This window comes from Tinamus guttatus, unplaced genomic scaffold (genome assembly GCF_059628265.1).
Source record: "Tinamus guttatus ecotype Peru unplaced genomic scaffold, ASM5962826v1 Tinamus_guttatus_pri_ptg000386l, whole genome shotgun sequence".
NCBI classification, from domain to species: domain Eukaryota; kingdom Metazoa; phylum Chordata; class Aves; order Tinamiformes; family Tinamidae; genus Tinamus; species Tinamus guttatus.
Window position 1 is genome coordinate 30567 of NW_028288920.1, and position 20090 is coordinate 50656.

General features: G+C 74.8%; 3 protein-coding genes and 1 non-coding gene across 4 annotated transcripts; 1 reads left to right on the forward strand and 3 right to left on the reverse strand.

The window, feature by feature from the left end:
• Nucleotides 1-1101: 1101 nt before the first annotated feature.
• Nucleotides 1102-9436, reverse strand: LOC148593504 (uridine-cytidine kinase-like 1). The gene is made up of 14 exons (XM_088530755.1): nt 9229-9436; nt 9023-9129; nt 8399-8569; nt 8069-8140; nt 7482-7671; nt 7342-7403; nt 6910-6926; nt 6584-6682; nt 2272-2365; nt 1924-1986; nt 1670-1792; nt 1489-1596; nt 1268-1424; nt 1102-1194 (listed from the first exon to the last, which is right to left on the reverse strand). Exons 1-14 carry the CDS (start codon nt 9434-9436, stop codon nt 1121-1123), a joined length of 1545 nt encoding a protein of 514 aa, XP_088386881.1. The 3' UTR covers nt 1102-1120.
• Nucleotides 9437-9869: 433 nt separating this feature from the next.
• Nucleotides 9870-13474, forward strand: LOC148593505 (proton-coupled zinc antiporter SLC30A2-like). The gene is made up of 9 exons (XM_088530756.1): nt 9870-9952; nt 10338-10454; nt 11159-11358; nt 11851-11997; nt 12114-12267; nt 12594-12777; nt 12846-12951; nt 13121-13255; nt 13329-13474. Exons 1-9 carry the CDS (start codon nt 9870-9872, stop codon nt 13472-13474), a joined length of 1272 nt encoding a protein of 423 aa, XP_088386882.1.
• A 663-nt stretch (nt 13475-14137) lies between these two features.
• LOC148593506 (general transcription factor 3C polypeptide 2-like) lies at nt 14138-19571 on the reverse strand. Its single transcript, XM_088530757.1, has 17 exons — nt 19102-19571; nt 18711-19017; nt 18333-18427; nt 18176-18253; nt 17538-17636; nt 17182-17409; nt 16991-17102; nt 16802-16919; nt 16406-16437; nt 16189-16318; nt 15836-15980; nt 15564-15725; nt 15163-15250; nt 14876-15004; nt 14627-14758; nt 14420-14527; nt 14138-14347 (listed from the first exon to the last, which is right to left on the reverse strand). Exons 1-17 carry the CDS (start codon nt 19569-19571, stop codon nt 14138-14140), a joined length of 2643 nt encoding a protein of 880 aa, XP_088386883.1.
• A 355-nt stretch (nt 19572-19926) lies between these two features.
• On the reverse strand, nt 19927-20090 carry LOC148593507 (U1 spliceosomal RNA). The gene has a single exon (XR_015913709.1). It is a non-coding gene; the product is annotated as a U1 spliceosomal RNA (small nuclear RNA).

Consider the following 20090-nt stretch of genomic DNA (forward strand, 5'->3'; position numbering starts at 1 on the left):
CCGCTTCCGCCCCGCGGCACCGGCACCGCTCTGCGCCTGCGCGCGCCGCCCCGCCCCGCGCCGCCTGCGTCACAAGCGGAGCGCGCCGCCCGCCGCAGCCCCGCCCCCAGGCCCTTCCAGCCCCGCTCCTGGCCCAGACCCCGCCAATTCTAGCCCCGCCCCCTTCGCCAGGCCCCGCCTCCAGGCCTTGCCAGCCCCGTCCCCGCCAACCCCGCCCCTGTCCCAGGCCCCGCCCTCAAGCCTTGCCAGTCCCGCCCCCCGACCTCGCCAGCCCCGCCCCCGGCCCCAGGCCCCGCCCCTCAGCAGGACTCGGCGCTCGGCGCTGCTCCTTTATTGCCGCGCGGCACCGGCACCGGCACCGGCACCGGCACCGGCACCGCCGCGCCCGGGCGCCCGTCACGCTGCAGGCGGAGGGGCCCCGGGGTCCCGCGGGTCGGAACCGCGCGTGGCCGCGCACCCGGGCCGCTGCTCGCAATAAATACCAATAAATAGAGCGGCCGCCAGCGAGGAGCTCCGTGCCCGCAGCGGGACAGGCGTGCGGCCCAGCCCCGAGCCGGGCTGGCGGCCGCGGCAGCCGGGACCCCCCGAGCACAGGCGCCCCGAGCGGGTGCCGCGGCCCCCCTGCGCTGCAGGAGGGTCCGTCCAAGGCAGGGCCCCCTCCCCGCAACGCGGGGCAGGGCTGGCCGTGGCGCGTGACGTCCCTCCAGGTGTGGGGCAGGCTCTGCCCATGGCTGGGATGTCCCTGGGGCTCTGGACGTGGGACCGGGGTCCGGCCGCTGTGGGGCCATGAGCAGGGCAGGTCCGGCTGCCGTGGGGTCCTCTGTGCACAGGACAGCTCCAGTCACTGCGGGGCCGTGTCCCTCTGTGCGTGGGGCAGGCCTGGCTGCACCGGGGCCGCGTCCCTCCGTGAGCAGGGCGAGTCCGGTCACCGCGGGGCCGCGTCCCTCCGCGCGCGGGGCAGGTCCAGTCACCGCGGGGCCGCGTTCCCCCACGCGCAGGACAGGCCTGGCTGCCACGGGGCCACGCAGGGCCCTGTCCCGCACAGGGGGCAGGCGCAGGCGGCTCCAGCCCCTCCAGGGACGCCGGCCCCGTGGCCAGCGCAGGGGCGGCCCGCGGCCGCTCAGCAGTCCATGGCGTCGCCGTCGCACCAGGCGGCGGGGCCGTCGGTGCCGAAGTACCTGTCGCCGAAGTTGCCTGCGGGGACGAGGGGGCGGTGAGGCCCTGGCGGCCGCGCGGCCCCGGGCCCGGCCCCGCGCGCGGCCCTCACCGATGCCCGGGATGATGTGGAACTCCTCGTTGATGCGCTTGTCCACGGCGGTGGTGATGATGCGCACGCGCGGGAAGGCGTACGCCACCGAGTGCACGCCCATCTCGGCCATGAGCAGCGACAGCAGGAAGATGCGCTCCTCCTGCACGTCGTGGTCCTGCGGCGGGGCCGTGAGCGCCGCGCACGTGCGGCCCCGCGCCCCGGCCCCCGCGCGCCCTTACCAGCAGCACGCGCACGGCCATCATGGCGGCGGCGCCGGTGGACACGGTGCTGTCCATGAGGATCACGTAGTCCTCGCTGATCTCCTTGGGCAGCCGCAGGTAGTGCAGCTGCGGGGGCAGCGCCCGTGGGTGCCGGCCCCGCGGCGCCGCCGGCCCCGTCCCGCGCCGCCCCGCGTCCCACCTCGGGCTCGCCGGTGTCCAGGTTGGTCTGGATGAGGATCTTGCCCAGGCGGATGTCCTTGCACACGGCCGTGAGCGCCTGCTCCATGGTCTCCCCCGCGCGCAGGATGGACACGCCGGTGATCTGGGGACGGGGCGGCTCGGCAGGCGCTGCGAGCAGGGACCGACGCGCCCCGTCCCCCGCGGCGAGGGCACCGGCCGGCCCTCGCGTCCCGCCGCGCACCGGCAACGGGAAGGGGCCGGACGCTGTCTCACCCGCTGCCTGTGAAACCGCTTTCCTTCGTACGTGGTCCCCTGCGGCGTCTCCACCGTGACCGACTGCAGGAAGGGCAGTCGAGGACCCGTGTGCCGCAGCGCAGGGAGCACCGCGGCACAGCGGGCACAGGGACACAGTGGGTACCACGGCACAGTGGGCACAGGGGCACAGCCAGCACAGGGACACAGGGAGTGCAGGGACACAGGGAGCGCAGGGACACAGGGAGCGCAGGGACACAGTGGGCACAGGGACACAGGGAGTGCAGGGACACAGGGAGCGCAGGGACACGGCGGGCGCAGGGACACGGCGGGCACAGCAGCGCGGCCGCGCCGCGGGGCCTCACGTACCTTGAGCGGCAGGAAGGACAGCGCGTGCTCGATGAGCAGCCGCATGAGGCGCTTGGAGTAGAAGATGAACTCATCCCGCGTCGTGTCCTTGTTCCTGTTGGGGGACACGCTCGTGGGGCCGGGCACCGCGGCCCCACTCTGCGCAGGGGGGCTCGGGAGGACGCCGTGCGCGGGGGACACCGCTACCCACGGCTGCGGGAGACGCGGGGGAGCACCCGGCACGGCCCCGCGCGGGGAGAGCCGGGGCAGCGGGGCCGGACATGGACAGGGCAGTGCCCGTTAGCGGGGCAGGCCGCGCTCCCGCTGCTGGCTCTGTCAGCTGCCGCCTGCACGCACGGCGAGGCCGCCGCTGCCCGGGCGCCGCGGGCACCGCAGAGCCATCGCGGGCACCGCAGAGCCGTTGTGTGCACTGCGGAGCCATCACGGGCACTGCAGAGCCAATGTGGGCACCATGGAGCCATTGCGGGTCCCACAGAGCTGTTGTGGGCACCACGGAGCTGTCGTGGCCGCCCAGGTCCCTCTTGCCCACAGGGCCCCGGTGCCGACTCCGCCGCTGCTCCGAGCAGCTCGAGAGCCGCGACCCTGCCCCGTTCGCACCCGCACGGCTCCCGCGCGCCCGGAGCGCAGCAGGAGCGCGGCCGCCCCGCGCCTGCCCGGCACAGCCGCCCCTGCCCTCTGCTTGCAGCCTTGGAGCTGCCGCTGGCAGCGCCAGGCTCCATCCCCACTGCTGCCTCCTCGGGCAAGGGGGCTGCCCAGGGTTCATGAAACCCCTCCTGAAAGCGGCACGAGCCCCAGAACCGCAGTGAGCCCCGAACCAGCCCGTAGCTACACGCGGGGTGACCCGGCGCTGGCCGGGCAGCGCCACGTCCGTGCGCGGCCTCGTGCCGGAGGGAGGCCGTGAGGACGCGCCGGAGCACCAGGGCCCGGTGTGTTCGTGCTCCAGGGAAGGTGGTTCCGTTTCCGCAGAGTGCGTGGCCCCTCCATCGGGACCCCGCTGGTTTTAGGGAACGTTCAGCAGAGGTGGCCGAGTCCACATGGAGCCCCTGGACAGGAGCGGGGACACAAACAGCCCCAGGAACACGGCCTCCGCGTGCGGCCGTCCGGAGCGCACCGGGGAACGAGGCAGCGCGGGGCCGCCCGGGGCGACCTCGGCAGCAACAAGGACGCGGGAGGGCGCAGGGCACCCCCAGCGCCATCAACCCGCGGTGGCCACAGCCGCTGCTGCCACCCGAGGGCACCGGGGCCCAGGGCACGGCAGAGCGGCCCCACACCGAGCGCCCGGTCCCGGCTGGGGACAGCGGCGCCGCCCGGCCGGCACTGACAGGGCCCGGGAGGCGGCGGGACGCGCCGTGGGACCCGAGCACCGTGGGGACCCGAGCACCATGGGGACTGGAGCACCGCGGGGACCGGAGCACTGCGGGGACCCGAGCGCCGTGGGGACCCAAGCACCGTGGGGACCGGAGCGCTGCAGGGACCGGAGCACTGCGGGGACCCGAGCGCCGTGGGGACCTGAGCGCCACGGGGACTGGAGCGCCATGGGGACCGGAGCACTGCAGAGACCGGAGCACTGCCGGGACCTGAGTGCCACAGGGACCCGAGTGCCACAGCAGGACGTCGGGGGGACGCGGGAGGGAGCCGCGAGCCCTGTGCTGGCGAGGCCGGCGCTGGGACACCCGCGGCAGCCGGGACCTGCACAGCGGAACGCGGGGACGGCGGCCGAGCACCCAACACCGCCCTCGGCTCCAACCGCGCACCGGGTCACAGACACCACTGCTAGGGACAGGCGCGTCCCCAGACGCCTCGCGCAGACCCGGGGCAGCAGGAGGGCCGCGCACAACCGAGCCCACGCGAGCGGCCTTGTTGGGGAGGGAGCAGCGGCGCCCGGCGCGGCGCAGGCCTGCGGAGCGGCGCAGGACGGCGGAGCGGCACCGCGGCGCAGGGCTGCGGAGCCAACAGCCAACGGGCAGGACCCGGCCCGTTCCCAGGGCACTGCAACTACCGCCCGCTGGCAGCTCCGTGAGCGCCGAAGCGGTGACGGCAGGACGGCGGGACGCGGGCAGAGCGCGGGACGCGCCGGATACCGAACGTGGCCGCACCGCGGTGCCAGGGACACCCCGTTTCCGCAGGACGGCCCTCTCGGGGTCCCCGCTTCACAAAAGCACCAGCAGCCGGTGGCAACGCGGCGCGTGGCTGCAGGAACCCCCAGGGGCTTCGGGTCGGGCAGTGACCGGCGAGGTGGCCCCGGGCTGGACCCAAGGCCGGTTCTGCCCGTCGCTGAGGGGCCGTTTGGGCCGTCTCCAAACCCCAGGTGACGGCGCAGCCCCACGGTATCTGGAACAGGGGAGCCCTAACACAGACATCTGCCCGTTACCATGTGGGAGCGGCGGAGGTGGCAGCGGGCCAGAAAAGGCAGAAGGCTGCTGATTATTTTTAATTCGTTATTTTAGGGCCCCATCTGCGGTTTCTCACATCACACAGCAAACGATGGGCCACGTAGCAGCCGGGAGCAGCTCAGGAGCAGGACAAGAAGCTGCCGCTGCCCCGAGGTGTTTCTGCCATGAGCCATGGGCAGCCTGGGGCCAGGGGCTCTGCACGGAGCGGGGAGCCGCTCACCGGCTGCTTCCAGCACAGCCTGGGATAACGGGCACCCCGGGGCACCCGGCACGCCGGGAGAAGGGCCCGCGTCTCCTGCGCGGGGCTGTGCGGAACCTCCGGCACCAGGAGCTCCTGGACCCGCTGCTGCTGCCCGGGTGCCCCCAGCCTGGGCACCACCGGGCAGAGAGGGTGCAAGGGCTGCAAGCCAAAAGCTGAGGGGATGCTGCAGGAAACAACCCCACGGGTCAACCATCCCGTTGGAAAAAGAAATCCCTGGATGCATCAACCACCCTGATGGAAAAAGAAACCCGTGGATGCATTTTCCTCCGTGATAGGCAAACGGGATCGGAAGTTTTGATGAAGGCTCTGAAGGCTGAGAGGGCCAGAAGAGATTGTTGGTGCGTGGAGGGGCCCTGGCGCGGCCGGAGAGGCTGCGCCTGCCGCTGCGATCCCGCGCGGGCCGCGCTGACCGCTGCACCCTGCACACGGTGGCTGCGCCGCCCGCTGCACTCTGGACGCGGTGGCTGCGTTGGGCTGCTCCGCGCGGCCCCGGGTGCCCCTCTCCGGCGGCGCAGGCACCGCCGCAGCGCGATGCCCACGTGCCGCCCGTCCGGACAGCGCGGAGCCGGAGCGGCAGAGGGGAGCGTGGCAGGAACCGCAGTGCCGGGCGCAGAATCACGGGCTGCCGCGGGCAGGGAACGCGCTGCCGGAGCCCCCTTGGTGGCAGCCGCTCCGGTGCCGCTGGCCTGGCCGGAGCGGCAGGATCGGCTCACGCGCAAGGCGCCGCCGCTCGCAAACACGGGATTTTCCAGACACCGCCTGGAAGGGGCAAAGTCCGCGTCCCGCGCCCCATCCGCCGCGCGATCCGCCCCGGGAGCGCGCGGGGGCCGCGGTGATCCCAGATGAGCACGGCGCTGGGTTCCGCCCCGGCCGCACACCCACCAGACCCAGGGCCGCCGAGCAAAGCGCTGGCTCCGAGCGGCTCAACAGGACCGCACACTCGCGGTGCCCGGAGCGGCGCCGTCCCCAGCCAGGCAGAGAGGCGCAGGGCTGCGGCCGGGACGGGGGCACCGGGTCCCCGGGAAGCTGCGGACCCGGCTCCGAGCCGGCAGGAAGCGCCGGCCCCAGGGAGGAGCGAACGGCTCGCGGCGCCGGCACCGCCAGCACCGCCGGCACCACTAGCACCGCCGCCCGCGCACCCAGTGCCCGCCCGGACACGAGCCCTGCCCTGCGCCGGCACTGCCGCAGGACGGACACTGCTCCGCTCCCGCTGGCACCGTGCGGGAACACCGAGCGCGGGGCCAATGCCGCAAGGAGCTGCCGAGGGGGGCACCGCCACCCGCTCCATGTACCAGCGCACAGAGGGTCAGTACTGCCGCCCGCTCCATGTACCAGCACACAAGGGGTCGGTACCGCCACCCGCTCCACGTACCACCGCACAGGGGCTCGGTACCAGCCGCCCGCTCCACGTTCCACCGCACAGAGGGTCAGTACTGCCGCCCGCTCCACACACCACCGCACGGGGGGTCGGTACCACCGCTCGCTCCGCAGCCCGAGCCCTGCGCGCGCAGGCGCCTGCAGCAGCTTGTCCAGGACGGGGCCGCGGGGCTGCGAACGCCCCCAAGGAGGGAGGCTCCAGCGCCCCCGGCACTGCCGACGGGCCAGGGTCCCGCGGCAGGAACGGCCGGCCCGGAGCGCGCCCGGGAGCAGGACGTACCTGATGATGGTGTGCATGCCCCGCACCTGCGGCGTGTTCTCCAGCACGCTCAGCGTCTTCGGCAGCGGCTGCCCTTGGTGCGCCGAGGCCAGGGCCGCCCTGCGAAGGGGAGTGCTGAGCAGGGCCGCGCCGGAGGGGCCTGCCCGGCACGGCCGCGGTTCCGGACGGCTCCGCGTTCAGGGCCGCTCTCCGAGCCGACCCTCCGCCGCGCGCACCGCCACGTCCCGCTCCCGAGCGGGCAGAGCCGCTCCGCGCGCTGCGGGGCGGGCAGGACGCGCGGGACGGGCAGGACGCGCGGGCAGCGCGCGGGGCGCTCCGTGCCCTACCTGACGGTGATCTCCCGCTGGGAGCGCGGCGGGGGCGTCCGCACGGCCCACGGCGGCACGAGGGAGAACAGCCGGTCACTGCGCGGCCGGGGCAGCCCCAGAGCCCCCTGCCCTGCTCCGGACACCGAAACCAGAACCAGCCCCCCGGGACAAGGGGGCTGTGCGGGGAGCCCAGGGGGCTGCAGGTCGGGCAGGGGGGTGCGGGCAGAGGGGACCCCGGGGCGACAAGCGCCAGCGTCCCAAGCACCGCGGACGGCGCCGGGGCTGTGCCCACCCGAGAGGGGCCGAGGCCTCCTGCAGGGCAGTGCTGACCCCGCGCAGCCCCTTCCTCCCGCCTTCCTCCTCCTCCTCCCGCAGGGCAGCGCTGACCCCGCGCAGCCCCTTCCTCCCGCCTCCCTCCTCCTCCTCCCGCAGGCCCCCGCAGCCCCTCACCTTCTCCAGCTGGCTGTGCACGTGCTGCACGATGAGGTCCAGCGCCACGAAGTTCTCCCCGCCTGGCAGGGGGCAGAGGAGCCGGGTGAGCCCCGCGCCGGGTGCCCGGCCCCGCGCGTCGCGCGCAGCAGCGCCCTCACCGCGCGGCACCACGATGTCGGCCAGCTGCACGGTGGGCTCGATGTACTGCTCGAACGCCGGCTTCACAAACTGGTTGTACTGCTTGATGACGCCCACGAGGTCGCGGCCGCGCTCCATGATGTCGCGCTGCAGCCGCCGCACCAGCCGGATGTCGGAGTCCGTGTCCACAAACACTTTCATGTCCAGGAGCTGGAAAACTGGGAGGGGTGAGCACCCCCCACGGCTCCCCCCACGTCCCCGGGCTCCCCAGAGCTGCCCCATGGGCGCCCAGGGCCCGGTCTGACCCGCGCAGCGACAGCCCTGCCGGAGGGCAGCAGCATCTCCTCCCGCAAGGGGCATCTCCCCGCTCCGCAGCAGCGAGGCTGGGCCAGGAGGGGTTTGTCCCCATGCTGCACCCCGCTACGGTGCCCTCACCCATGTGCTGCACCCCAACGGGGTCCCCTCACCCGGGTGCTGCACCCCAACGGGGTCCCCTCACCCATGTGCTGCACCCCAACGGGGTCCCCTCACCCGGGTGCTGCACCCCGGCGCGGTGCCCTCCCCTGCACACCACGGTGCCCGCGGCAGCTGCGTCAGGCAGCGGTACCTTCAGCAGCTCCTTGTTGGCGAACGCCAGGATCCCCTCGAACACGATCACGTTCGCCCCGTACACCGTTTTCTGCGGGCACAGAAGGGTCCCGCTGCAGCGGCCCCCCGCCGGCGCACGGCACCGACGCGCTCGGTGCGGTAACGTCCCGGCGCTCGCCCACAGGGGGACACCCCGCGGCGGTCCCAAAGGCCCCTGCTCCACCCCAGCCCGGTGTCACCGGCACCCTGGAGCCCGGCTGGCCCCAGGCCCCTCCGCGCGGCTCTGCCCCGATTCCCCCGCGCCGCCCGGCCCTCCCGCTGCCCGGGCCCGGCGCGCCGCGGCACCCACCCACTCGCGGCGGCGGCTGTGCGTGGTGAAGTCGTAGACCGGCACCTTCACGCTCTTGCCCTTCTTGAGCTTGCGCAGGACGCTCACGAGCAGCTCGAAGTCGAAGGCGTCGGGGTGGTCAAAGTTGTAGTCGCTGCGGGCGGCCAGCGCCTGCTGCCCCTCGTCCAGCACCTGCGGGGATGGGGATGGGGACGGGAATGGGGATGGGGACGAGGACGGGGATGGGGATGGACATGGGGACGGGGATAAGGACGGGGATGGGAATGGGGACCAGAATGACGATGGGAATAGGGATGAGGACGAGGATCGGGATGGGGACGGGGATGGGGACAAGGATGGGGATGGGCACAGAAATGGGGCCGGGGACAAGGACGGGGACAAGGACAGGGACAGGAATGGGGATGGGAATGGGAATGGGGATGAGGAGAGGGATGGGTATGACAAGAGGGATGAGGACAAGAACGGGGATGGCGATGGGGGTGAGGACGGGGATGGAGACAGGAATAGGAATGGGGATGGGGGAGAGGATGGAGATGGGGACGGGAATGGGGATGGAGACAGGGGCAAGGACAGGGATGGGGATGCAGACAGGAATGGGGACGGGGACACGTCCGCTCCACGCACCTTGTAGAAGGAGTCCATGGACAGCAGCACCACCCAGGGCACGTCCAGCGCCTCGATGATCCGCGTCGCCACCGTCGTCTTTCCCGAGGCGCTGCCGCCGCACAGGCCTGCGGGGCGGCGGGGGCCGCGTGAGGACGGGCCGCGCCGCGGCCCCGAGCCCCGGCTGCGCTCCCGAGCCCCGGCTCCCGCCCCGGGGCGGCCCGCACCGATGACGAAGGCCTCGTCGACGGGCGCGCCGGTCTCGCTGTACCAGGGCGGGCGGCCGGCCGTGTAGATGGTCCGCTTGCTGGTGCGCAGCAGCGGCGGCTCCGGCTGGCACTGGCTCGCCGTGCGCTTCCGCGGCGCGGCCGGCAGCGGCAGCCGCCGCAGCAGCGAGTCCAGCGAGCCGCGCTCCGCGCCCGCCGCCGCCGCCATCGCACCGCGCGGGCTGCCGGGACGGCGTGACCGGGCCCGCGCGCGACTACAACCCCCGGCGGCCCCCGCGCGACTACAACCCCCGGCGGCCCCCGCGCGACTACGGCCCCCGGCGGCCCCCGCACGGGGGCCGCCGGGGGCCGTAGTCGCGCGGGGGCCGCAGCTTCCGTGCACACGCACACGTATGAACACGCGTGTCTGCGCGGAACCCGCCCCGCGGGGCCGCGCGCCGCTCCCGCGCGCGGGAGAACCGCGGCCCCGCCCCCCCGCGAGCCCCGCCCGCCGCCCCGCCCCGCGGCCGATGGGGGCGGGACATCGTGGTGGGCGGTGACCTGGTTGTGGGCGGGGCCATGTGGGGTGTGGGCGGGGCCTGCGCGGCGGGCAGGGGCCGCTCCGGGCTCCGGCGGCGGCGGCGGAGCGGCGGGTGCCCGGGATGGAGCTCCCGCCCGGCACCGAGAGCGCCCGGCTGATCGCCCCGCGCGGCGGCCGCGCCGACGGCAGCCTGCGCCTCAAGAGGTACCGCCGGCACCGGCACCGCGACCGGCACCGGCATCCGCACGTCCATCGCCCCGGCACTGCGACCGGCACGTCCCTCACCCCCGCATCTCCATCGCCCCCGGCACCGGCACCCCGGCACCTGCATCACGCGTAGCATCTGCACGTCCCTCGTTCCCGACACCGGCACGTCCATCACTCCCGGCACTGCCACATCCATCATCCCCGCCACCGACATCGGCACCGGCACCCCGGCACCCGCGCCGGCACCTGCATCACCCCCCGCGCCTGCACGACCCTCACTCCCGACACCCCCGCTCCGCCACTCCCGGCACTGCCACATCCGTCATCCCGACACCAGCCTGTCCACCACCCCCGCCACCTCCACCCCCCTCTGCGTCCCCAGCGGCGCCACCGCTGACACCTCCATCACTCCCGGCACCGCCACGCCGACACCCCCGCTCCTGCACGTCCCTCATCCCGGCACCGTGACCGGCACGTCCACCACCCCCGGCACCCGCATGTCGGTACCGCCACCACCCCCAGGGTCCGCAGCCCAGCACCGCCACCCTCGCCCGGTACCGGCACCGCCACCATCCATCACGCCCCCGCGCCGCTGCGGTCACCCCGCGCGATGCCCCGTTCGTCTCCGCCGCCCCCGCCGTGTCCCCCGCGGCTCCCCGCCGCCTCCGCCGCCCGCTCCCTCGCGTCACGGCCCTGCACGCGCCGCGGCCGGCAGCCCGGCACCCCCGTTCCCGCCGCCTTAAGTCCCGTCCTGCGCCGCCACACCGGCGCTCCCGGACCCGCAGCCGCCCGGTCTCGGTTGAGCGCGCAGCGCGGGGGAGGTCGGCGGCTGCGGCCGCGCGCGGAGCGGGACGGGGACGGGGACAGGGACGGGGACGGGGCCCGCCGCTGCGTGACCAGACTGACACGGGACCAGACTGGTGGCGTCGCGTGGGCCCGGCCGAGCCGCGAGGGGAGCGACGGGGCCGGAGCGGGGTGCAGCGACCCGGGGCGCGGGGAGAGGATCCCCCGGGGCCGCCGCAGGCTGCCGGGGCTGCTGGAAGGGGGTAGCGGCCGTGCCGGGACTGCGGACCGGGGGCACCGGGAGCTCCGGGACTGCGGGCTGGGGGCTCTGGGAGTCCCGGGGCTGTGGGACGGGCGCACCGGGAGCTCCGGGACGGGGGATCCGGTAGCCCCGGGGCTGCCCGCCACTCCTGCCCGCAGCCTGTTCGCCGGTGCCCGGGGCGCCCCGGCTGGCGCGGAGCCCGCGGCCCCCGAGCTGGAGCTGCAGCCCGAGGCGGCCCCGGCCCCGCGCTGCCGCTGCAGCCCCGCGCCGCCCAGCCCCGGCGGGAGGCTCCAGGCCCGGCGGCAGCTCAGTGTCGCCTGCACCATCTGCTGCATCTTCATGGTCGGGGAGGTCATAGGTACCGGGTCGGGGCTGCAGCGGGACAGGGGCCGGGACAGGGTGCCGGGGCCACAGCGGGACGGGTGCTGGGGTGATGGGGCTGCAGCGGGACAGCTATCGGGGTGCTGGAGTTGCAGCGGGTGCCAGGGCAATGGGGCTGCAGCGGGATGGGTGCTGGGGATGCAGCGGGATGGGTGACAGATGCTGAGGCTACGGTGGAACATGCGTTAGGGTGAAGGGGCTCCGGTGGGATAGGTGCTGGTGCCCATGGACGGTTGATAGGGCAATGGGGATACAGTGGGATGGGTGCCGGGTGCTGATGCTGAAGCAGGAGGGATGCTGGGTGCTCGGGCTCCTGTGGGGTGGGTGCTGGGGTGACAGGGCTGCAGCGGGATGGGTGATGATGCTGGCACCCACGGATGGTTGATGGGGCGATGGGGATAGAGCAGGATGGGGGCTGGGGATGCATCGGGCCGGGCTCGGCGGGGGTGGCAGCACCGCGGCTCCGCAGGTGGCTACCTGGCGCACAGCCTGGCCATCATGACGGACGCGGCGCATCTGCTGGCGGACGTGGGCAGCATGGCCGTGAGCCTCTTCTCGCTCTGGGTCTCTGCCCGGCCGCCCACCAGGACCATGAGCTTTGGCTGGCACCGCGCGGGTGAGACATGGGGGGCTGCACAGGGCGGTGTGGGGGGCAGCACAGGGTGGCACAGGACGGCGTGGGGCAGCGCGGGGCGCAGCGTGGCTGGCGGGCGCTGACGCTGCCACCCGCAGAGACGCTGGGCGCGCTGGCCTCGGTGCTCTCCATCTGGCTGGTGACAGCAGCGCTCGTCTACCTGGCGGCCGCCCGCATCGTCAGCGGTGACTACGAGATCGAGGCGAGGGCCATGCTGGCCACCTCCGCCGGCGCCGTGGGGGTCAACCTGGTGTACGTGCCCCGGCCACCGACGCTCCTGGCCACTGTCCCCAGCCACAGGCATCCCCTGGCCACAGCAGCCCCCAGCCTGTGCACCCCGCCGCCCCATCGGTGCAGCCCCACACACTTGTGCGGCCCCACAGGTGTCCCCTAGCCCCACTGCCCTGCTGTCTCCAGCCCCACGGCCTTGCCCTGGCCCCATGCATGTGCCGCAGGGGGGCAGCCCTCTTGCGCCCAGCATGGGCACCCGCCCCAGCCCCACACCTGCCCCCGACGTGCCCTGTCCTGGGGCTGCTCTGCCCCAGCGTGCACAGAGCCGAGCCACCCGCTCCCCGCAGCATGGCCTACGTGCTGCGCCAGCCCGGCCACGGCCACGGCCAGGACTACGAGCGGCTGGAGGGGAGCGCGGGGGCTCGGGCGCTGCCCGGCAGCACCAGCGTCCGCGCGGCCTTCGTGCACGTCGTGGGCGACCTGCTGCAGAGCGTCGGCGTCCTCGTGGCCGCCACCGTCATCTACTTCAAGGTGGGCGGGCGGGCGCTCCCGGGCCGCGCCGTGGGGCCGGCCCCAGCCCCACGCTGCCCTGCCCGCAGCCCCAGTGCAAGATCGCGGACCCCATCAGCACGCTGCTCTTCTCGCTCTTCGTGCTGGGCTCCACCGGGGCCATCCTGCGGGACGTCTTCCGCGTGCTCATGGAAGGTGCGCGGGGCGGGGGCGGCGCGGGTCGGGGCGCTGCCGTTCCCGCGGGTCGGGGCGCTGCCGTCCCCGTGGGCCGGGCGCTGCCGTTCCCGCGGGCCGGGGCGCTGCCGTTCCCGCGGGCCGGGGCGCTGCCGTTCCCGCGGGCGGCTCGCGCTGACGGCCGGCACAGGGGCGCCGCGGGGCGCCGAGCCCGGCGCGGTGGAGGCGGCGCTGCTGGCCGTGGACGGGGTGCGGGGCACCCACGACCTGCACGTCTGGGCGCTGACGCCGGGGCTGCCCGTGGTGGCGGCGCACGTGGCCGTGGGTGAGTGTCACCGTCCCTGTCCCGCGGCTCCTGCCCCGCCGAGGGGCGCCCCGCTGAGCGGCGCTGCCCGCAGGCGCGGGCGCCGACGCCGAGGCCGTGCTGCGAGCGGCCACGGCCGAGCTGCGCGGGCGCTTCGGCCTGGCCTCCTGCACGCTGCAGCTGGAGCCCTACGGCAACGACATGGCCACCTGCGCCCACTGCCGCGGGCTCCCGGCCTGACCCCGCGGCGGGACCGGCCCCGGGCTCCGTGTGCCCTGCGGCGGGACCGGCCTGGCCGCGGCCCCGCGAGGACGAGGACGGCGGCACCTGGGGCTGCAGCAGCCGGGAATGGGGGACCGGCCCCATGGGCAGGGGGAGCCGGACCCCATCCCTGCCCCCCGGCCCTGAGCCTGTGTCCGCGGCCCTGGAGGAGTTTGTCTGTCTGTCCGTGTGTCTGTTCGTGTGTCTGCACGTGTCTACGTGTCCGTCTGTGTGTCTACGTGCCTGCCTGTGTATCTACGTGTCTGTGTGTCCGTCCACGTGTCCGTCTGTGCGGTGCGAGGCCTGAGCCCCCCGGCCCCAATAAACGTGTCCGAGAGCAGCGGAGGTGTCGGCGCGACCACGGGGAGGCCGTGGGGGGACAGGGGGTCCCCGTGGCGGCACAGCCCCTGCCCCCGGCACACAGAGCCTCCACAAAACGGCACCTTTACAAAACAGCCACCTTTACTGCTCCGCGAGGGCACAGGCTCAATGTGAGCGACCGCGGAGCGCCCGGCCCCGCCGCCAGCCCCCGGGGCCGCCGGGGCCGCACGGACTCCTGCCCGTGGCGCCGCACCGGGGGCTCAGCCCCCGTCCCGGCCCGGGGCCCACGGGATCGAGCTGGGCCTGCAGCTCCGGCGGGCGCTACTGGGGCGACGGGTCGGCGCCGGCGTCGCGGTCGGCGGGCAGCGGGTCGGCGCCGGCGTCGCAGTCGGCTCCGCGCGCGCGGCTCTCCCGCGGCAGGCGCCGGCCCACGCCGCAGGCCAGCCCCAGCAGGCAGTGCGCGCGCACGATGCCGGCCTGGCCCCCCGACACCAGCCAGCCCAGCGAGTCCAGGTTGGGGCTGAAGCGCACCTGCGGCACGGGGCAGCGTCAGCGCGCGCGGCCCCGGCGCCCTGCACCGCGCGCGGGGCGCAGCGCTCCCACCTTGTGCAGGGACTCGAGCTGCAGGCGGTCGAGGCTCAGCTCGGCCTTCACCTCCTGCGTGTGCATCCTGCGCATGGGCTCGCGGCTGGGGAAGTTCTTGAAGCTGCGCTGCGGAGGGCAGCGCCGTGCGCCGGGGCGCAGCGGGCACCGTCACCCCAGGGCCACCCGCCAGCGTCCCCGCGCAGCCAGGGCCGCCCCGGCCCCTACCAGGTCCGTGTCGCGGAAGCGGATGCAGGTCTTGGCCACCATCTCGCTGTAGCGCCTGGTCCTGGGCAGGCCCTGCTCGGCGCCCGCGGGGCCGGCGGGGCCGCAGGGCAGCAGGTCGGCCTTGTACACGGGCTGCGGGGCGGAGGCGGCCGTGGCGGCGGGGCTGCGCGTGGGGCAGGGGGGCTCTGCCCCGAATGCTCTCACGGTGGTGCCCGTCCCGCCACAGCCGCCGCGGACGGGGGCTCTTACGAATCTGCGCTCCGAGGGCCGCTTGATGTTGAGGGGGTTAACGGCCAGGTCGGGCAGCACCGCGGCCACCAGCTCCCCGGTGATGTCTCCGGCAGCCACCGTGTTGAGCCAGTCCGAGCCCGAGATGCTCTGCGGGAAGAGGCGGCTCGAGGACGCGGGGCCCCGCGAGGCTCCCGCGCTGCAGCGGCCTCCCTGCACGGGCTGCTCAGCTGCAGGTAGGGGCAGCAGCGCAGCCGGGAGCCGGGCACACGGCCCCACGGCCCTTGGGACAGGGACAAGCCTCTTACCCACACCGTGCCCTTGCGAGGGGCCACAAAATAGGCCTTGAAGCCGAGGTACCCAGCGTCGATATAGTGGATCCCACAGAGACCATAACTGCAAGGAAGGGAGCGCAAGGGCAGTGCCCAGGGCCAGCGAGACCCAGTGCTGACACAAAGTCACCCCCGTGGGGACACAGGGACCCGGCAGGGGGGGCTGCCCCTGAGCTGCTCTTGTGGCAACTCCTGAAGCCAGGAACGAGCCCAGAGCCGCTCCGCAGCCCCGTGGAGCCCCGGGCCACCCGCCAGCAGGGACACACGGCAGCCCCCGGGTCCAGCCCAGCCCCTGGCCTCGGTCCCGGCACACGGCGGGATCCCGCGGCCGCTCCGACGCCGCCCCGGAGCGGGCCAGGAGCTGGCCCAGCACTCACGAGGCGTAGCAGTTGTCCTGGGCCACCGTGACGCCGTTGTAAGGCAGCAGCCAGGCCACCTCGGTGCTGAGGAAGCGCTTGATGCTGTTGATGGGCTCGTAGAGCCGCCGCAGGTCCCAGAACTTGATCTTGCGATCGTTCCCTGCCGTGACCAGGAAGTTGCTGAGAACCAGGAGAGAGGCGGCGCTGAGAGCCGGAGCGGAGCGCGTCCCGGCCGGGCTCCAGGCCCCGCGAGGGCAGCGAGGCCGCGCCGGGCCGCGCGCGGCGCTCACCTGTCGGCCTTGCACCACTCTATGCTCCGCACAGCGTGGTCGTGCGCCAGGAAGCAGCGGAACGGGTAGAGCTTGAGGGAGCCGTCGGGCTGGCACACGCGCTGCAGCAGCGACGTGGTGGGCAGGTTCCAGATGGCCACGGTGCCTGGGGAGGACGCGGTGCAACGGGCGGCTCCGTCAGCTCCGGGTGCAGCGGAGCCGCCGGGCGCTGCGGTGTGGGGCACGTCCCGCCTGCCCCCTCTGCTGCCGCCCCGGCGCGGGAAGGGGACCCTGCGGAAGGGGACCCCGCGGAAGGGCACCCCGCGGAAGGGGACCCCGCGGAAGGGCACCCCGCGGAAGGGCACCCCGCTCACCATCGTAGAAGCCGGCAGCCAGGTGGTGGTGGGGCTTGGAGGGCAGCCAGGAGAGGCTGAAGCACTGGCCGCACTCGGGGGCGCTCCCTGCCTGCACGGCGCCCACGTGCAGCGCGGCCACGCACTGCGCCTGCGGGCACGGACGGACACGTCACGGCCCCGGGGCTGCCGCAGGGCTCTGCTCCGCCACGCGGACACCCCGCCCGGGGACACTGACCTTGCAGATGAGCTGCTTGTGCAGGGACCCATCTAGGAGAGAGCGGAGCAGGGTCAGGGACACGCGGGGTTCCCCAGGAACCGCGTGGGAGCCGCTCAGCAGCCCAGAGCCCGAATCGGGGCCCCCAGGCCCGGCCCCATCCCGTCCCCCGGCCAGCACGGCGTCCCCAGCGCAGCCCACAAGCAGCAGCAGCAGGACAGGAGCAACGGACCCGGCGGACCCGGCACCGCGGAGGGGCAGCGCCGCTCCCGCTGCGACACGCAGCCCCCGCACCACCCCATCGCGGAGCCGGCCCCGCGCGCCCCGTCCCGGCACCGCGGCCGCGGAGGCGCCGGGGTCCCCGTGGCGCCGGGACGGCTCCGGCTCCCGTCCCGCTCGCGGAGCGGCTCTTCCTACCTGTTACCTGGCATCGCGCGGCGGCGCGCAGGGCCTCGGGGTGCGGCAGCGAGTAGAGCAGCACGGCGCCGTCCGAGAAGGCCGCGGCCAGCAGGCCCAGCCGGCTCATCTGCGGGTGCTGCGGACGGGGCGCGCGCTGAGGCCGCTGCCGGGACGGGGCGGCCGCGCGGCCCCCGTGCACAAACCCACCTTCCTGGGGGCGGCGGGCGGCTCCCAGGCGCCGCTGGGGCAGAACTTCATGTCCCAGACGCAGCCGTGGTCGGCGGCGACGCCGTAGGCCAGCGCGGGGCCGTGCTCGGAGCTGCGGGCACAGGCGGCCCGTGACGAGGGCAGGGGCGGCCCCGGCGCCGCCGGCAGCGCCGCCGCGCGCGCTGACTCACCCGCGCTCGCGCTGCAGCGCGCCCAGGCTCCAGAGCTGCAGCAGCGCGCGGCCGCCGTGCAGCCCCGCCACGCTGTGCGTCTCCTCCATGCTGCCGTGGCAGTAGAGCGCCACGTACTGCGCCGCCGCCGAGCCCTCCGGGCACGGGCACCACTCCATGGCCCACACGGGGCCGCCCACGAAGAAGGACACGTCCAGGCGCTCCGCGTGGGGCTGCAGGGAGCCGAACCTGCGGGCGAGGGGGCCGCTCGGGGCGCAGCCGCGGGGCCGCGCGGCGGAGGAGGCGCCAGGGCCCCGTCCTGCGCCCGGACGGGCTGCTGGCCACGGAGTCACCACAGGCCCTCAGTGCCCACAGACCTGTTGATCCTGTACAAGGCACCGTCTTCCTCAATGCCCTCCCGCTGGATAAGGAAAAGGGGCGACTTCTCCTCCGCGGGCAGGTACGGGGCAGCCTCGCTGCAGAGGCGGGAGGAGCTGAGAGGGGGCTGCTCCCGCCAGGGCCCGGCCGTGCTGCGCGTGCAGGGAACCGCTCGCTCCCATACAGCCCGGCCCTGCTGCATGTGCAGGGAACCGCTCGCTCCCGCGCAGCCCAGTCCCGCTGCATGTGCAGGGAACCGCTCGCTCCTGCTGCGCGTGCAGGGAACCGCTCGCGCCCGCTGTGCGTGCAGGGAACCGCTCGCGCCCGCGCAGCCCAGTCCCGCTGCATGTGCAGGGAACCGCTCGCTCCCGCTGTGCGTGAAGGGAACCGCTCGCGCCCGCGCAGCCGCAGGGCTGCACACACAGGGAACCGCTCGCTCCAGTGCAGCCCGGCCCCGCTCCCCACATGGGCCAGGATCCCCAGGGATGCTCAGGCTCCAGGGAGGAAGCACGAGCAGAATGCAGGGGTGCAATGCTGGCTGCGTCCCCGCCGCCCCCAACGTCCCCTGCCCCCAGCTCTGGCTCTCCTGCCCATGTCACCGCGCGGCCGCAGCCCCCCAGCGCCCCAGCGCCGCTACCTGTCAGAGAGACACGTCCACTTGTGCACCAAGGGGATCCAGTCGGGAAACTCCCACTGGGAGTAATTCTGATCCCGCCTGCAGCGGAGGGGCGGACGTCAGGGCGCAGCTCCGTGCGCACCCCACGGTGCCCTGCGCCCGTCCCGGCCGCACTCACACGCTGCACGTGAGGCTGGAGCACTTCTCCACGGGCGCCATGATGGAGTTGTGGAAGCCGTTGGGCGCGAGGCCGCGGCACTGCGGCTTCGACCTCTGCGCACGAGGGCGGGCGGGCTCAGAGCCGGCCCCAACGTCCCCTCGCGCCCCGCCGGGACCGGGCCGGCGCAGCCCGCGGTACCGGGCTCCTTCCCAGCGCCGGCTGCTCCTGCGGGAGCCCGGGGAGCCCCCAGCCATCCCCACCGTCACCCCGTGCCCGGTCCCCTCGCCCTGTCGCCGCCAAGGCGGAGGAGCCGGCGCCAGGAATCATCCCTGTCCCGGCACCCACCCGCCAGAGAGGGGTCCCTGCCGTCTGCCCCGGGCAAAGAGCGGCCGTTACCCCTGCGGGCGCCGTCCTGGCGCCGTGTCCCCGGGGAGCCTCGGGCTCCGACTCGGAGGCGTCGCTGAGGGGCGCGTCGCTCCCCTCGTCCTCCTCCTCCTCCTCGGCCTGCAGCAGCCCCTCCGCGGAGGGCACGAAGTCGGCGTCCCGCGCGGGGTCATCGCCGTCCGCCGCCTCCCCGGCGCGCCGGCCGCGGCGCCTCCGCTGCGCGCGCTCGGGCTGGGGCTCGCGGGCCGCGTCGCCGGGCGCGGGGGCCTGGCACACGCTCGTCAGCTCCTCCGCCAGCTCCTGCAGGTAGAGCAGGGCCCTGCGGCGCCGGGGCAGGGCCGGCCGGTGAGCGCGGGGCCGGGCGGCCCGGCCCGCCCGCAGCCGCCCCCCGGGCCCTGCTCACACTTTGGCCGCGCGGCGCTTGGGGCGCCCGCCCGGGGCGGCCTCGGCGGAGCCGTCGCTGGCGGCCGGCGGGAGCGGCGCGGGGCACTGCAGCCCGCGGGACAGCTCGAGCAGCAGCGCCTCGGCCTCGCGCCGGCGCCCGCGCTGCCGCCCCGCGGCCGGGGGCGGCCCGGGCCCCCCGCCCGCCTCCTCGGCGGGGCCCGCGGCGCCCGGCTCCGCTGGCGGCGGGGTCCCTGCGCGGAGACGAGGGGCGGGTGAGCGCGGAGCCGCCGCAGCAACGGCCCCGGGATGGGCCGCCCCCGCCCCGCACGTACGGAGCGCGCCGGGCTCCTCGGTCCGCGCCGGGCTGCGGCTGCGGCTCCGCGCGGCGGGCGCCGCGCCCCGGCCCTGCCGGCAGCGGCGGCTCCGCTCGCGGCAGCGCGTCCTGCGGGCGGCGCCGCCCTTCCCCGCGGCGGCAGCGCGCGACGCCATGCGGAGAGGGGCCGGGGCCGCTCCGCTGCCGCCGCGCTCAGGCCGCCGCCGCCCGCATGGCCCCGGGGCCGCTCTGCGCCGCGCCGCCGCGCGCAGCCCCGACCGGAACCGGAACGCCAAACATGACGGCGCACAAACAAGGCGTCACCATGGCAACGTCATTTCCGCCGGCGGCCCTTGCTCTGCGGGCTGCGGCAGCCACAGTGGCCCGCGGGAAACGGCGGAAATGCGGAAAAATGAGGGAGAACGGAGCAAAGAGGAGAAACCGCCGGAGGCGGACGCCAGTGAGGGGTAAATGAAGAAGCTGAAAAGAAGCCTCAGGCTTTTTTCTATTCTGTTTTTAAACCACAAAAGTCAGGGGAGAGCGCGAACGCAGTCCCCCACTACCACAAATTATGCAGTCGAGTTTCCCGCATTTGGGGAAATCGCAGGGGTCAGCACACCCGGAGTGCAAGGGATGAGCCTCGCCCTGGGAAAACCACCTGCCTGATCATGGTGTCTCCCCTGCCAGGTAAGTAT